General features: G+C 39.1%; 1 protein-coding gene across 3 annotated transcripts in view; it reads left to right on the top strand.

Moving 5' to 3' along the window:
- Positions 1-15,065, top strand: part of PSME4 (proteasome activator subunit 4) — a 99,377-nt gene extending 84,312 nt beyond the window's left edge. For all 3 annotated transcript variants that reach the window (XM_055540080.1, XM_055540079.1, XM_055540081.1), the window contains 6 exons: positions 5,776-5,904; positions 6,957-7,112; positions 8,886-9,048; positions 12,151-12,284; positions 12,987-13,125; positions 13,541-15,065. In XM_055540080.1, the coding sequence (XP_055396055.1) occupies positions 5,776-5,904; positions 6,957-7,112; positions 8,886-9,048; positions 12,151-12,284; positions 12,987-13,121 (717 nt within the window). In that variant the 3' untranslated portion in view covers positions 13,122-13,125; positions 13,541-15,065. The remainder of the gene's footprint in view (positions 1-5,775; positions 5,905-6,956; positions 7,113-8,885; positions 9,049-12,150; positions 12,285-12,986; positions 13,126-13,540) is intronic.
- The last annotated feature ends 1,407 nt before the right edge of the window (positions 15,066-16,472 follow it).

Raw genomic sequence — 16,472 nt, 5'->3', positions numbered from 1 at the left:
GATTGGAATGAAAACTGACTTTTTCCAGTCCTGTGGCCACTGCTGAGTTTTCCAAATTTGCTGGCATATTGAGTGCAACAGTTTCATAGGATCATCTTTCAGGATTTGAAATAGCTCAACTGGAATTCCATTACCTCCACTAGCTTTGTTCATAGTGATGCTTCCTAATGTCCACTTCACATTCCAGGATGTCTGGCTCTAGGTGAGTGTGAGTGATGACACCATCGTGATTATCTGGGTCGTTAAGATCTTTTTTGTACAGTTCTTCTGTGTATTCTTGCCACCTCTTCTTAATATCTTCTGCTTCTGTTAGGTCCATACCATTTCTGTCCTTTATTGAGTCCGTCTTTGCATAAAATGTTCCCTTGGTATCTCCAATTTTCTTGAAGAGATCTCTAGTCTTTCCCATTCTATTGTTTTCCTCTATTTCTTTGCATTGATCACTGAGGGAGGCTTTCTTATCTCTCTTTGCTATTCTTTGGAACTCTGCATTCAAATGGGTATATCTTGGGGATGGTCTTGATTCCTGTCTACTGTACAGTGTCTCGAACCTCCATTCATAGTTCATCAGGCACTCTGTCTATCAGATCTAGTCCCTTAAATCTATTTCTCACTTCCACTGTATAATCATAAGGGATTTGATTTAGGTCATACCTGAATGGTCTGGTAGTTTTCCCCACTTTCTTCAATTTGAGTCTGAATTTGGCAATAAGGAGTTCATGATCTGAGCCACAGTCAGCTCCCGGTCTTGTTTTTGCTGACTGTATAGAGCTTCTCCATCTTTGGCTGCAAAGAATATAATCAATCTGATTTTGGTGTTGACCATCTGGTGATGTCCATGTGTAGAGTCTTCTCTTGTGTTGTTGGAAGAGGGTGTTTCCTATGACCAGTGCATTCTCTTGGCAGAACTCTATTAGCCTTTGCCCTGCTTCATTTTGTACTCCAAGGCCATATTTGCCTGTTACTCCAGTAGCTTCTTGACTTCTTACTTTTGTGTTCCAGTCCCCTCTAATGAAAAGGACATCTTTTTTTGGGTATTCTAGAAGGTCTTATAGGTCTTCATAGAACCGTTCAGCTTCTTCAGCGTTACTGGTAGAGGCTTAGACTTGGATTACCGTGATATTGAATGGTTTGCCTTGGAAATGAACAGAGGTCATTCTGTCGTTTTTGAGGTTGCATCCAAGTACTGCATTTCAGACTCTTTTGTTGACTGTGATGGCTACTCCGTTTCTTCTAAGGGATTCCTGCCCACAGTAGTAGATATAATGGTCATCTGAGTTAAATTCACCCATTCTAGTCCATCTTGGTTCGCTGATTCCTAGAATGTCAATGTTCACTCTTGCCATCTCCTGTTTGACCACTTCCAATTTGCCTTGATTCATGGACCTGACATTCCAGGTTCCTATGCAATATTGCTGTTTACAGCATTGAACCTTGCTTCTATCACCAGTCTCATCCACAACTGGGTGTTATTTTTGCTTTGGCTCCATCCCTTCATTCTTTCTGGAGTTATTTCTCCACTGATCTCCAGTAGCATATTGGGCAGCTACCGACCTGGGGAGTTCATCTTTCAGCGTCCTGTCTTTTTGCCTTTTCATACTGTTCATGAGATTCTCAAGGCAAGAATATGAAGTGGGTTGCCATTCCCTTCTCCAGTGGACCACATTCTGTCAGACCTCTCCACCATGACCTGTCTATCTTAGGTGGCCCCACAGGGCATGGCTTAGTTTCATTGAGTTAGACAAGGCTGTGGGTCTGTGATCAGATTGGCTAGTTTTCTGTGATCGTGTTTTCAGTCTGTCTGCCCTCTGATGCCCTCTCTCAGTGCCTACCATCTTACTTGGGTTTCTCTTACCTGAACATGGGGTATCTCTTCACGGCTGCTCCAGCAAAGCACAGCCACTGCTCCTTACCTTGGATATGGGGTAGGTCCTCTTGGCTGCCGCCCCGACCTTGGACGTGGGGTAGGTGCTCTTGGCTGCCGCCCCGACCTTGGACGTGGGGTAGCTCCTCTTGGCCACTCCTGCGCCGTCGCAGCTGCCGCTCCTGTGCCATCGAGTGGTTAAATATTTGTTGAAATTATCTTTTTAATATTAGGTAAGAGTAAGATTTTGACAGTTAATGTGAAAAGTCTAAAGACAGAATATTGTTTCACTGAGAGCCAATTTGCAAGTAATAATAGTTTAGGAAAATACTGCTTGCTTAAAAAAAAGTTACAGTGGCATTTTTGAATATAACTGTTTCTGACTTTTTAATTCAATGTGTAATAAATCCAAAAATCAAAATGTTCAGTATATTGTATTTGGGTTTCCCTGGTGGCTCAGATGGTAAAGAACCTGCCTGCAATGTGGGAGACCAGGGTTCAATCCCTGGGTCAGGAAGATTCCCTGGAGAAAGGAATGCAGCCCACTCCAGTACTCTTGCCTGGAGAATTCCTTGGACAGAGGAGCTTGGCAGGCTACAGTCCATGGGGGTCGCAAAGAGTTGGACACGATTAAAGTGACTTAACATGCATGCATATTGTATTTATTTTATAATGTTGAATGGCACTGTATATCGTTGGTTCTAACAAACACTCGCAGAAAGTAACTTGTCTCCATTGATCATATTGAAGTTTTATTTGCTGCAAGATACAACCTGAGGTGGTTTTAATCATTCATCCAATCAGTGAATGAAGCTGGTAAACTAAGATTAATGTAGTAGTTTCCAGAATTATAGTTGATAGTGATGCTGTGGTTGGTTGTGGATAAGTATAGTCTTATTGCAGATTGGGAAGGCTTAGTACAAATATCACCACTATGTGACAGCTATTGGTCAGTCCAGTTGTTGCTGTTTAAGAACCAGGGCCCTTGTTACTATTTATAAGCAAATGACACGCTAAACTTCTGATCTGCCACAGTGTGTTTTGTCTTTAGGAGATTCCAAAAGATAACACTCCTGGTAATTTTCAAAGGATTCACTACTAAAATACTTTTTAAAGTGCTCTGTAGGGCCTGATGCCCAGAATACCTTTGGGGTCTTCTCTATATAAAAGTGGATGGTGGCTATTAGTATATGTATATATACGCCTTTGTTACTTGTGAGTCCTTGGTGTAGATTTGATTTGTCTTTAGGGCAGTGGTGCTTAAAGTTTTTTCCACTGCCTTTCACAGTGGGTATGGAATGAGCTTATAGTTTCGTTAGTGGGTAATATGCAATGAATGTTAGACCAGCTGGAGTTCCACCCCCTTTCTTCACTCAGAGAAAAAGTCAGAAAGCAAGTAGTGTATGAGAATGAGATTGATAGGACGGTTTCAATCCACTTGAAATTTATAAAAAATGTAAATCACTAGAATGCTGTACTGCATAGTTTGCTAGTAATGGGCCTAAGAGTTGACCTCAGTATACAAATATTGAGGTTGAGAACCTCTTTTAGGTCTTCGTGGTAAAAGGGGTCCGGGTTATGCAGGTCTCACAGCACAGATGAACAGCATTATTGTGTAGACAGATGAGATGTACAGAATAAAGGTAAAGAGAGGACTATGCAGTTGACTAAACTATAGGAGGAGCACAGAAATAGTGGAGATGAGATCAGTAGTTCTGTTTTGGACACATTTGAGATATTTATTTGATTCTAAATGAACTATTGTTTTTCCTGTCCCATGAAAAGCAGTTTTATACCCCCTTCCCCAAAATAACCCTTGGAAATACAAGGTGCAAGTTTCAGTTATTTGTGTACTCTACTTTAAGATTCTCTATTTTGCTTCAGAATGAGAGAAGAGGATTTTTAACCAAGAATAACTAACAGAGCACAGGCTTTGAATAGAGATCTAGTTTAAAATCCTTTCTGTGACAGGCGCTGTTTTTTGGTGGTCTTAGACAAGCTACTGAACATCTAAGGTTATCTTCTTCTATGTAGTGTGAATAATAGCAGTATCCCTCACGAGGTGGAAATAAGATAGTGCCTGTGACCTAGAGAGCACAGTGTAAAATGTCTGTTACAAGTCTTTAACCAAACTTTAACCTGGAATAATCAAGAGCTCAAATGCTAATGGTCAGGGCGAGAAAGGGGACGTGTTTCCATCTAAAGGAGCAGCACTTTCTACAGGTTAGCACAGTTTAATGGCAGTTGAATCTGATCTGTGATACACTAAAAATAATAAATTTGTATGATAATGCAAAAGAAAGATTAGGATCATTCCTTTTTTATACCATTATGTTCTTATTTTGTATTTTGGTTGTAAGCATTAGAAACTAAGTGACTGTGCCAACAAAACTAGTAAATTAGCTCAATTACCCAGAGATACCTGCATAGTTCGTAGAATGGAAGTAACAGCTTAAGAACAGAGTAGGAACCACAGCAGCTCTGAAGACCTGGGTAACAGCATCTCATAGTCTCTTCAGGGTGCTGTCTCCTTGCATCTTTCTCTTCAAGATTAAGATACTCAGAAGAAAAAGTGTGCTAATACATGATCTCTTTCTCTTTAAAAAATATGGTTTGAACCGAGAAATGTACAGAATAAACCTAGGTCATCTTGTCATACCAGAAACCAAGGATGCTGTAGTTTTTAAAGGACTTGGAGCCAGTTTGAGCTCTATAAAAAAGAGTAACCACAGTGGGTTAAAACCATCAAATTTGTTGAAATGCATTGGTTCTTAATGATACTTTAAAAAATTGTTCCATTTTTCACATCTGGAGGTTAGGGAAATCATTCTGAATAAGAAAGAGGTTTTTGTATAAAACATTCCACTGTTGTTTAGTTGCCAAGTCATGTCCAATTCTTTTGCAACCCCATGGACTGTAGCCCGCCAGGCTCCTTTGACCATGGAATTTCCCAGGCAGAATCTTGGAGTGGGTAGCCGTTTCCTTCTGCCGGGGATCTCCGATCTCCCTGATCCAGGGATTGAACGCATGTTTCCTGCATCAGCAGGTGAATTCTTTACCACTAGTCACCAGAGAAGCCCATAAAGCATTCTAGGCAACAACGAAAAAGGAATGAGTGTCACTATTTTGGAAACTTATGTTTTTATAATAGTTGATCGCAAAAAGAGAAAACTGGATGTAAGTGAAGGAAATACACAATACTATTAATACTTATATTGTGCCCAGTCAGACTTGAATAAAATCAGACCTCTGGATCTAATGGCTTCTTTACAGGACAAACTAGAGCCAGTGGATGCCGCAAAGGAATGTAGTCAGGAAAGGGAGGTCATAATAAGGGAGACTGTAAAAACAAAGGACCTACCCCATCCCCCTTGTTTTAAAAGAAAGGAATTTTGAAAGCAGGTAGAGGAAATTTATAGATTCTTCTTAAATATTAAGAGACATTCCAAATGCAGTGTTGTATGGTTATTATGTTGAACCAGATTCCCCCAAAGTAATTGTGATAACATGTATGAAATACTTGGAGAAATTTGAGCACTACTGAACATATTTTAGCTGTAATGAGTGTTTATGTATAATTTCATGACATGTTTTTTAAATAAGAGACTTTGTCTTTCAGTGATAAAAATAAAATACTTATGGATGAAATATGTTTGGTATTTGTTTCAAATAATTGAGGGAGGGGGAACAATAGGGGAGCAAAAAATGAAAGGAATAGCCATGAATTTGTCATTGTTGAAGAATTGGTTGATTCATGGGAATTCATTAAACTGTTCTTTAGTTTTGTATATGTTTGTTTTTTCCATAGAAGTTGTTAAAAATGTGATTTCTTTCATGTAAGGATGCCTTTGTACTTACTGGCTGTTTTTTAATTTATGTCTTTGTTTTGTTTTGTTCTTGTTGTTCTCTAGATTGCCCCAGTGGAAAATGACAATAGCTATGATGAACTGAAAAGAGATGCAAAGTTATGTTTATCACTAATGTCTCAGGGGTTGCTTTACCCTCATCAAGTGCCTTTGGTACTTCAGGTGCTAAATCAAGTAAGAGTGTATATCAGAAACTTATATCTTTGGTTAGGATTTTGGTTTACCATTCTAAGAATTTCACAAAGTCACCTGTGATACACCCACACAATACCTGCTATTTGCATTCATTGTGAATCTTCTTTTAGCATGAGAGGAGACTTATGTCGGCCAAAGAAACAGATTTAGAATCTGTACATGGCTTTGCCACCAACGTCTGTGACTTTGTGCAGGTCACTCAACCCCCATGTTTTCTGTATACATAAAGAGCTAATTCTTGGGACACCTTGGATACAAAGTGCTTATTGGGGTGGGGGTGAGCATTCTCTTTTACCATTTCCCCTTTATTTTATTCACTTCTGTTTTCTGATCTGTGGTAAAAAGACCTAAGTGAGTGTCTATTTTCTGGCATTTTTATTTATTTATTTTTTTAAATTTAAATTTTTTTTTTTTTGCCACACTGCATGGCATGTGGAATCTGTGGGATCTTAGTTCCCCAGCCAGGGATCAAACCTGCACCCCTGGCAGTGGAAGCTCAGAGTCTTAACCACCACAGAAGTCCCACAGCTGCATTTTTAGTGTACTCTGTGCTCAGCTTTACCCAGTTATATGTGTGTTATATAGAAAATGGACACTTTCCCTCAGTTTTCAGATTTTTAAGTTTGATTACAGCTGAAAGATATTTTTTAATAGCCTCAAATGGTATTTTTTTATGCAGTAGACTATAATAGTTCTCCATTTTGTTTGCTTTAACTACCCTACTTACTACTATCAAAAGTAAAATACAATAATATGCAACCCTTGGAGGAGTTAAGTCATTAATTATAAATAACACTTCTAAAATTGACTTTCATCCATGTGTTCCTTTCCTTTCACTCTCATTCGTACATTCAGAATACGTAACTTCAGCTGACACAGCTTGTGTGCCCTTTTGTTTAGAAGGAAATACAAGATGAGCTTGCTCTGGCTGTACATGTAAAAGTAGAGTTACATTGGAAATTTCTATTATTTGTGGATAATGCCACTGTCATCTCATGTTCTGGTCATTTCTACTAATTTCTCATTCACAGACAGCAAGAAGCAGTTCTTGGCATGCTAGATACACAGTGCTGACCTACCTCCAGACCATGGTATTTTATAACCTCTTTATTTTCCTAAACAATGAAGATGCAGTTAAAGACATCAGGTGGCTGGTTATAAGTCTTTTGGAGGATGAACAGCTAGAGGTAAAATTTAAGTTATGGCAAACTGAAATTTGAATAAATTTAAAGAAAGCATTTTGGTGCCTCTAAAAGAGTATTTACACACTAATATGTAAAGTAACTCTAATTTTAACATAGCCCTGTGTAATTAGTTTTGATACCCCAAGTGTAAACAAACACTGGACACATTCTTGTTCTGGCTTCTCTTTGCAGTTGGGCAGATAACATTGATGAACCAAAGTCTTCTTATCTATGAAATTGCAAATGATAACACTCTACTTATTTTACTGATTTTTAAAGGGCTAATGGGTATGTGTATGAGAGCAGTTTCAAGAGAATGAAAATCTACACATAGGTGCTGTTATTCAGTAGATTTAAGGAAAGATTGTTATCCCTGTTTATTTTCCTTGGTAGAGAAATCGAAGTCAGCTTTTGCTAAGGAAACATTAATATTTGTACAAAAAGACCATGTTAGTTCACATCAGCCTAATGCAAGAAAAGCATGATGTGATAATTATGGAATAAGACGTAACTTTCTAAATTGGCCTTAGGTTAAGAAAAAGTAATTGAAAGTTTTGTGAAGTTTTTGTTTATTTTATTTTGTGGACTTTATGGGTTTTCCATATAGTGGAGCATTCCCAGTGATTATATATATTTTATTTGAGAGCACTGAAAATACATTTGTATCTATAGGAAACTGGGACTGGAAACCTATTAATTTTGCATTCCAGCTTGCTTGTGTCCTTCGGAGCAGATGTGTCTAGTTACTGAGTACTCACACCATAGCCGTAACTCTGACAAGCTCCAGTTAAAATATTTGCAGCTCTCTGTAAATTGTTTTAGAGAGGTTTTTTTTTTTTTTTTTTTCCATTAAAGAATAGAAATGGAAAGGTGGAAATCTCCAAGGACAGTGTTTCCTACCTTTAGATATTATAGCAAAATGGACTGTTTTCTGGATCTTGTTTTAGAACACTTTTATAGATTATTTTTGTGTTTTATTCCATGTGGTAGGCTTAAACTTAGCTGTTACTCTATGCAACCAAGTATGAAATAATAAAAACTTTTATAATGTATTTCATATATTATAATGAAAATAGCAAAGAATATGTTAAGTACCCCCAAACTATCACACTGAAAAATTGAAGAAAAAATGTTTTGAAGGAATAAGTGGCAAAGCATTTTTTCAAATTATTACTGCCTTACAACTGTTTAGGAGAAACTATTGTGATGTGTGTAACTTTTTACAGCTTTTTTTTGTCTTCCCAAAACTTGAGTTCCCACTTCAATTTGAAAAAACTATTAGTATTTCTATAGACTGCATTTATAGTCTTAAAACAGCCTATGAAGTTTGTAAGAATTAAAACAGATATAAATTTCTACTGTGTATGCCAATTATAGAAATTATCCTGTGTCTTTATTACCAATGAAAATAACAATGGCAGTTGTTTCAAGAGATGTAGAGTCTAGGAAAGTTTGATTTTAATGTCAGGCTCTGGCACTGCTTTTACAGTTAAACTCCAGATAAGAAAAACTCAGTCAGTGGGGAAAGAATGTATGGAAAATTTTTTATAGCGTGGGTAAGCGTTTACTTTCTGTAAGCCTAGTGTTGTGACTCATCTGTTTTGAGGCCAGGACCCTTTAAGAGCCTGATGGATTCTCCATTAAGAAACTGCAAAAGAGCATTTACACAGTTTGAATACAAATATCAGGGCAAGTCCCCACCCCAGTTCCCACACCACCCTCCCTACCTCCCCAGGCTTAGGATCTCAAGTCTAATGGAAGTGATTATCTCTACAGGTTAGAGAAATGGCTGCTACCACCTTAAGTGGTCTGTTACAGTGTAACTTCCTTACCATGGACAGTCCTATGCAGATTCATTTTGAGCAACTTTGCAAAACAAAACTACCGAAGAAAAGGAAGCGTGACCCTGGTTTTGTAGGAGATACGATTCCTTCTGCAGGTAACAATACTGGTAGAAAATACCGTTTGGGAAGTAACCGGGCTTGCTCAACAAATATTTATTGGATGCTTGTAGGAGCCTGGTGGGCTGCAGTCCATGGGGTCACTAGAGTCGGACACAACTGAGCAACTTCATTTTCACTTTTCACTTTCATGCATTGAGACGGAAATGGCAACCCACTCCAGTGTTCTTGCCTGGAGAATCCCAGGGATGGGGAGCCTGGTGGGCTGCCGTCTCTGGGGTCGCACAGAGTCGGACACGACTGAAGCGACTTAGCAGCATGCTAGGTACCAGGAATAGCTGCTGTTGAGCTTTGCATATATAGAAGGGAAGACCTGGGATATAAAAGCTAAAATTGAGAAAGGTACCAAGGAATGTGTACATTGCTGCATACAGCTATTAGAGTAAATCAAGTCTGTACCCACTCACCTGAAATTGCTTTATAAAGAGAGGTATCCAGAATTAGTTATTTTTGAGGGTTAAAATATTTGTTTTTAGAATTTACAACTTATGTGTGGTGCTAGTGGCAAAGAATCCATCTGCCAGTGAAGGAGACATAAGAGACACGGGTTCAATTCCTGGGTCAGGAAGATCCCTGGAGGAGGGCATGGCAACCCACTCCATTATTCTTGTCTGAAGAGGCCCATGGACAGAGGAGCCTGGTGGGCTACTGTCCATAAGGTCTCAAAGAGTTGGACACAACGGAAGCAACTTAGCACACACACACTGAGAGAAGAAACTAAGTAGACAAAACAATTCTTGCTTTCATTTGGAGAGGGGAATATCATTACTTCACTAGGCATTTGGTGAGAGGGTGAGAAGACTCATTCTATAGAAGCTTGCACTCTAATTGAGCATCAAGGTAAGCAAGACAATGAGATCTGATTGACTATGTCATGTTTAAAGAGAAATTTAAATGTCATAGCCAAAAAGCATCTGATCTATGTTATTGAAGTATAGTTAATTTAGAATGTTGTGTTAATTTCTTCTATACAGCAAAGTAACTCAGTTCAGTTCAGTCGCTCATTTGTGTCCAACTCTGAGACCCCATGGACTGCAGCACACCAGGCCTCCCTGTCTATCACCAACTCCCAGAGTTTACCCACACTCTTGTCCATTGAGTTGGTGATGCCATCTAACCATCTCATCCTCTGTTGTTCCCTTTTCCTCCTGCCTTCAATCTTTTCTAGCATCAGGATCTTTTCAAATGAGTCAGCTCTTCGCATCAGGTGGCCAAAGTATTAGAGTTTCTGCTTCAACATCAGTCTTTCCAATGAACACTTAGGACTAATTTCCTTTCGGATGGACTGGTTGGATCTCCTTGCAGTCCAAGGGACTCTCAAGAGTCTTCTCCAACACCACAGTTCAAAAGCATCAGTTCTTTGGCTCTCAGCTTTCTTCATAGTCCAGCTCTCACATCCATACATGACTACTGGAAAACCCATAGCATTGACTAGACAGACCTTTGTTGGCAAAGTAATGTCTCTGCTTTTTAATGTGCTGTCTAGGTTGGTCATAACTTTCCTTCCAAGGAATAAGTGTCTTAATTTCATGGCTGCAGTCACCATCTGCAGTGATTTTGGAGCCCCAAAAAATTAAGTCTGACACTGTTTCCACTGTTTCCTCATCTATTTGCCATGGAGCGGTGGGACCAGATGCCATGATCTTAGTTTTCTGAATGTTGAGCTTTAAGCCAACTTTTTCACTCTCCTCTTTCACTTTCATCAAGAGGCTCTTTAGTTCTTTCCTTTCTGCCATAAGGGTGGTGTCATCTGCATAGCTGAGGTTATTGATATTTCTCTCTGCAATCTTGATTCCAGCTTGTGCTTTATCCAGTCCAGCATTTCTCATGATGTACTCTGCATATAAGTTAAATAAGCAGGGTGACAATATACAGCCTTGACATACTCCTTTTCCTATTTGGAACCAATCTGTTGTTCCATGTGCAGTTCTAACTGTTGCTTCCTGACCTACATTCAGGTTTCTCAAGAGGCAGGTCAGGTGGTCTGGTATTCCCATCTCTTTCAGAATTTCCCACAGTTTATTGTGATTCACACAGTCAAAGGCTTTGGCATAGTCAATAAAGCAGAAATAGATGTTTTTCTGGAACACTCTTGCTTTTTTGAGGATCCAGTGGATGTTGGCAGTTTGATCTCTGGTTCCTCTGCCTTTTCTAAAAGCAGCTTGAACATCAGGAAGTTCACGGTTCACATATTGCTGAAGCCTGGCTTAGAGAATTTTGAGCATTACTTTACTAGCGTGTGAGATGAGTGCAATTGTGCGGTAGTTTGAGCATTCTTTGGCATTACCTTTCTTTGGGATTGGAATGAAAACTGACCTTTTTCAGTCCTGTGGCCACTGCTGAGTTTTCCAAATTTGCTGGCAGCATCCTCTTTTAGGATTTGAAATAGCTCAACTGGAATCCCATTACTCAGTTGTATATATTTTTTCTTCATATTCTTTTTCATTATGGTTTGTCATTGGATGTTGAATATAGTTCCCCACTCTGTACAGGGAGACCCTAGTGTTTATCTGTCCTGTGTTCAGTTGTTTCCCTTTGGTAATCCCAAAATCCAATCTTCTCCCTCTCCCCAAAAACACAAGTCTGTTCTCTTTGTCTAGCAGGGTTTTAATTATGTCATATAGTTACCTAATGGGAATTTCCGATAACATAACAGTGAAAGTGTTAGTCGCTCAGTTGTGTCTGACTCTTAGTGACCCCATGGACTGTATTCCACCAGACTCCTCTGTCCAAATAAAATACCAGCATACAATAAATTCTAGTTTTTTTTAAGTTGAACACTTTGTTTTTAATAATTAAGTACCAAAGTATTTTTAGGTCTGTACTGAGAATTTGAAAGCACTTTAACTTGTATCACGGAAAAGAAAGAATAGAGAGCCTATAAAATATAGGATGCAGGATGTTTTAGTTTAGGCTTAAAAGCATGTTTTTGATAATGTGTGCATATCCAGGGTCATTTAAAGGCAGAAATTCACACATTGGAAACAGCTAGCATAATTGAAAACTAATTTTATCTCACTGTAGCAAGTACAATAGAGTCCTGTACATATCTGTTTATATAAATGCTTTTTTCTTTGCAGAGTTGGTGAAACGCCATGCTGGGGTGCTGGGACTGGGTGCGTGTGTTCTTTCTAGTCCTTACGATGTTCCCACATGGATGCCCCAGCTCCTTATGAATCTCAGTGCACATCTGAATGACCCTCAGCCAATCGAGGTAAAATTCTCCCTTGTTGGTTTCTTTGCACATATATTAACAGTGATAATTTTCTAAGAAACCATTTAGACTAATAATTTTCTATATACTCTGGGCCGTCATCTTCGATAAGGGTACTACTACTGCCTCTGCCAGAGCCAAGTCTGCTCATCAGTAGTTTCTAAAGTCTTGCAGAGACCCCACTGTTTTCTATATTTGAGATCTTTTGTTAGCAAGAAAATTACCATGTCTTCTGTCCTTCCCAGTCCAGTGGAAGCAAAGTGTATTGCCAGTGTTGTCAGGATATTTAAATTTTATACTTCTGTTTCGCTTGCATTTTATACCTAGGAAGTATCTAACCAAAGGCTAATGTTAAACAGGAAAATGTGATGGTATTATTTACTGAACGCCTGTGTTCCTACATTAAACAACTTGGAAGACCAATAACTTTGTTCTTTTCACTTTGACTAAGTATATATTAACTATATATTGAAACTGATTTAACAATGTGGTATGAGTTCTAATCATTTGTCCTAAAGTGAAGCTAGTACCAATTCTAAAGAAATAATTGTGGTGGCTTTTTGAGGTAAGTTTGGTTTATTGGTTGTGTAGTGCTTGGTGAAGTGTAAGATCTGAAGTCCCGAAGGATTGTTACTTAAAGGTCTCCTGAACATAACCCTGGAGAGGTTAAAGTGAAATGTATGTGGGTTGCTTATCCTACAGATGACTGTAAAGAAGACATTATCCAATTTCCGAAGGACACACCATGACAACTGGCAAGAACACAAACAGCAATTCACTGACGACCAGCTGCTCGTTCTCACCGATCTCCTTGTGTCACCCTGCTATTATGCATAGAAAGGTGAGGCAGCGAAGTATACAGAAGTCTGTTTTCACGACTTTTGCTGTGACCCAGTGGAAGTTCCCGGAGAATTTTATACTTTTTTTTTCTCTGCTTTAGGTATTAAGCAGAGAATTGATGTGACCGCTTTTACGGGCTTATGGTTAAATAGAAGAAAAGAGCTCTTACTCATAATTGCCTCTGAGTGGGGCCTGGCCATTTTGGGTTGTCCTAGGGATTCTGGGTTCTACAGTTGTGAAAATATTTCATCTCGGTTCTTAAGTATTTGTTATCCATTCTGTATTATAGAGGTAGGACCCAGAAGCCTTTCTATTGAAATAGGATGAAAAAAGATTTCATTTATTTGCCTCTTTGAGTTGGATATTCTGTTGTCTAACTGAAGCTTCCCCCCCCCCCCTTTTCCTCCTTGATACAGATGAGTAGTCCTCACTTCGAGCTCTTTTCATCAAAAATTCCAGATCCTCAGGTACCATCTGTGGTGGCTTTCTGCAGGTTTAAAAACTGCCGCTGTTGAGTTCTCATTGTTTTGGTGGTTTCTTTGTCTGGTCTAATTAGTACGAGTTCCACAGATTCTCAGCTGCCATTTGATTTCCTAACTTGTCCGGAAGTATTTCCAGTATATTGATCACTTTTTCTTTGAGGCATCTGACAAAGCCACAATGTCTCACTAGAAATAATTACCCAGTATGATCATGACATACAAGACCAGACAGAGTCTAGGAACTCATTATGAAACCATTTACTTGGAATGGAGAATGCCCATCTGTAACACAGGTCCTGTCATTTCATTCATCTCAAATTATTTTGAATTCTTTCCAAATGGCTGTTGAGTTTAGACGGTGGTAGGGCTGTGAGCCATAAATCTGAAGCGTTGAGAGCCTTGGGCCTGGAGAGCCATGAAGAGGGAAAGAAAAGAGGGCAAGTCTCGAACTCAGCCAAGAACCTGATGGATTGCTCGACCAAGACACAGAAGTGAAGTCTGTGTCCACGTGTCTCCCACAGACTGGAGTTTTTGGTGCTGAATAGAAGAGCAGTTGCTGAAAAACCAGGGGTTTGGTGAATAAATTTTTGATTGATTGTTATGTATGCATACAAGTGTGTGATTTTGAAAATAAACAGCAACAACAATAAAAAACCTGACTGAATGATTTTTACCTGTATTCTTTACAAATATTGTTTGACCCTCTTTGAAAACTGTTATACTTTACTAATGGAAGACTGCTGTGTTTGCGGAAATTCTGTAATCTTTTTCTCCCTCCCCCTGCCCTTTTTTTTTTTTGGCCTGCAGAATCGTTGAGAGACTAATAAGTCTTAATATTTAATTGACTTGTTTAATAAATGTTACATAGATGTAAAAGACTGTATAAACTGTAGAGACAGCATTGGCAAGACTTTGTACAGATGCAATCTTACAAAACACCATTGTGTAATTAACTTGTAAAGATTCACATGTAGCTCTTTATTATAGTGACTTTTGGCTTTTGTACCAATTGAATGGCATTTTTTGTGTGTTTTTAAATTATTTTCTTTATCTTTTCATGCTCCAAAAGCTGAGGTGTGGGTTTGTTTGAGTTCATTTATCCTTAGAATGTCTGAATTTTTATGTAACTTTTTTGTGTGTATCTCTAAATGCGAACACCACGTGTTTGCCTGTGACCAGTTTATAGAATGCAAGGTATCTTCTAGGTTGAAGTACTTCACAAGGTGGTGAATGTCATCTTGCAGCACACCCTGTACAGTCTTCCTTAAAGGAACACTACGGTATATTTTTTAGTATCTACTTGCTGAGTGACTTGATACAGGCCTAAGCACAGCAGAGGTCCTGGTACAGTATTTAAGTGTCAGCATACACAGGCGTAATCCCTGTATAGAGTAGTGCCAACCTGATTATTTCAATTGTGTAACTAGTTTAAAACTCAATAAATGGACTGTTTTTAACACCTGGTTTTTGGTCTTCATTACAAGGAGAAGACAGTTCTGGAGCCAGTGACTGTGGATTCCTTTTGCATTTATAGATCTGGATCTATAAATTCATGCCCTCTGACCAGAGTGAATCATCTAGATCAGACCTGCCCAGCTACAGTAGCTCGTAGCCACATGTGACTGTTTACATTTAAATTAAAAATTACTCCGTCTCAATAGCCACATTTCACACGTTCATTAGCCACTCGGGGCTAGTGGTTACCCTGTTCAGTAGGCACATGAGTGCTGTCAGCATGGAAAGTTCGACAACACTTATCTGGGTGATTGATTCTCAGATTGATGGGCCTGGAATGTGAATTTCAGTTCATACTCCCAGCTTATGATACTGATACCTGGTCCTGAAATCATACTTTGAGCAGTGAGGCTTTATGTTATATTGACCACTTCAGTTTCGTCCTAGCTAAGCTGTATTTAGGTGAGATTCCTAAAGTGGGGAAGTTTTAAAAATACAACATACTAGGTACCCACTGAGGCCCTCAATCAGAGTTCTTCTGGTTGGGACTCCGGTATCAGTGTTTTTTAAAAATTCCGTCAGTGCTTCAGTTGTGTGGCCATGATTGAGAACCACTGGTGAAGACCCCGAAGGCCCGTTCGAGACCTAAAATCAAGGTACCTTAATGAGTTTTTAAAATGCCCCCGGTGATTCTAATACCAGGTTTAGCAGTTGCTTATTACTTTGATACCTTAACTGCTTATATTGGGAATTACTTACCTCCTAAACGTTCTGTCAGTGACCTCAGGAATGAAAAGGAGGAGCGGGAGAAAAGGGATGAATGGCAACTGTTGTCTAAATATGCTGCATTCAAAAGGATGGAGAAGGACAGCAGGAACCATTTTAAGGGAAGGCCAGCGTTGGACAGGGAGGCCTGGACTGCTGCAATTCATGGGGTTGCAAAGAGTTGGACATGACACGACTGAGCGACTGAACTGAACTGAGTGTTAAGACTTTGGGGAAAGGTGTGTGAAGGCAGACCAAACTGCTGATTGGGCCTGGAAGATTTAGTTAAGGCTGGTTTTGGGTGGGGGCGAGTGGTAGGTAGAAGTAAGGGGAAGAGAAAGCCTGCATTCTTAATGTTGTAAGAGCCAATAAATCGTCTTTAGTTTCCAAATGCATCCTTTAAAAAAGAAAGACTTTGCAAGTTGTGTTTCAAAATTTGGGAGGAAAATTTACCTACTTCTCTTACTGTGAATGATCAGTAATGTGGCCAGAAAAGACCAGTGAGGTATTTTGTCTTACTGGAAAAATTAGCTTTCTGTGGTCTTTGTAATTGTTTTTGTGGCCAAAGGCCACCTGTCCTATTAATGTAACTGGAGTATTCCATCATAGTTGAACATCAAGGTTTTCAGCTTTCTCTGCTGCAGAT

This window comes from Bubalus kerabau, chromosome 11 (assembly GCF_029407905.1).
Source record: "Bubalus kerabau isolate K-KA32 ecotype Philippines breed swamp buffalo chromosome 11, PCC_UOA_SB_1v2, whole genome shotgun sequence".
Taxonomy (NCBI): Eukaryota; Metazoa; Chordata; class Mammalia; order Artiodactyla; family Bovidae; genus Bubalus; species Bubalus kerabau.
Note: the sequence above shows the minus strand (reverse complement) of the source record. Positions and strands in the feature narration are given on the sequence as shown.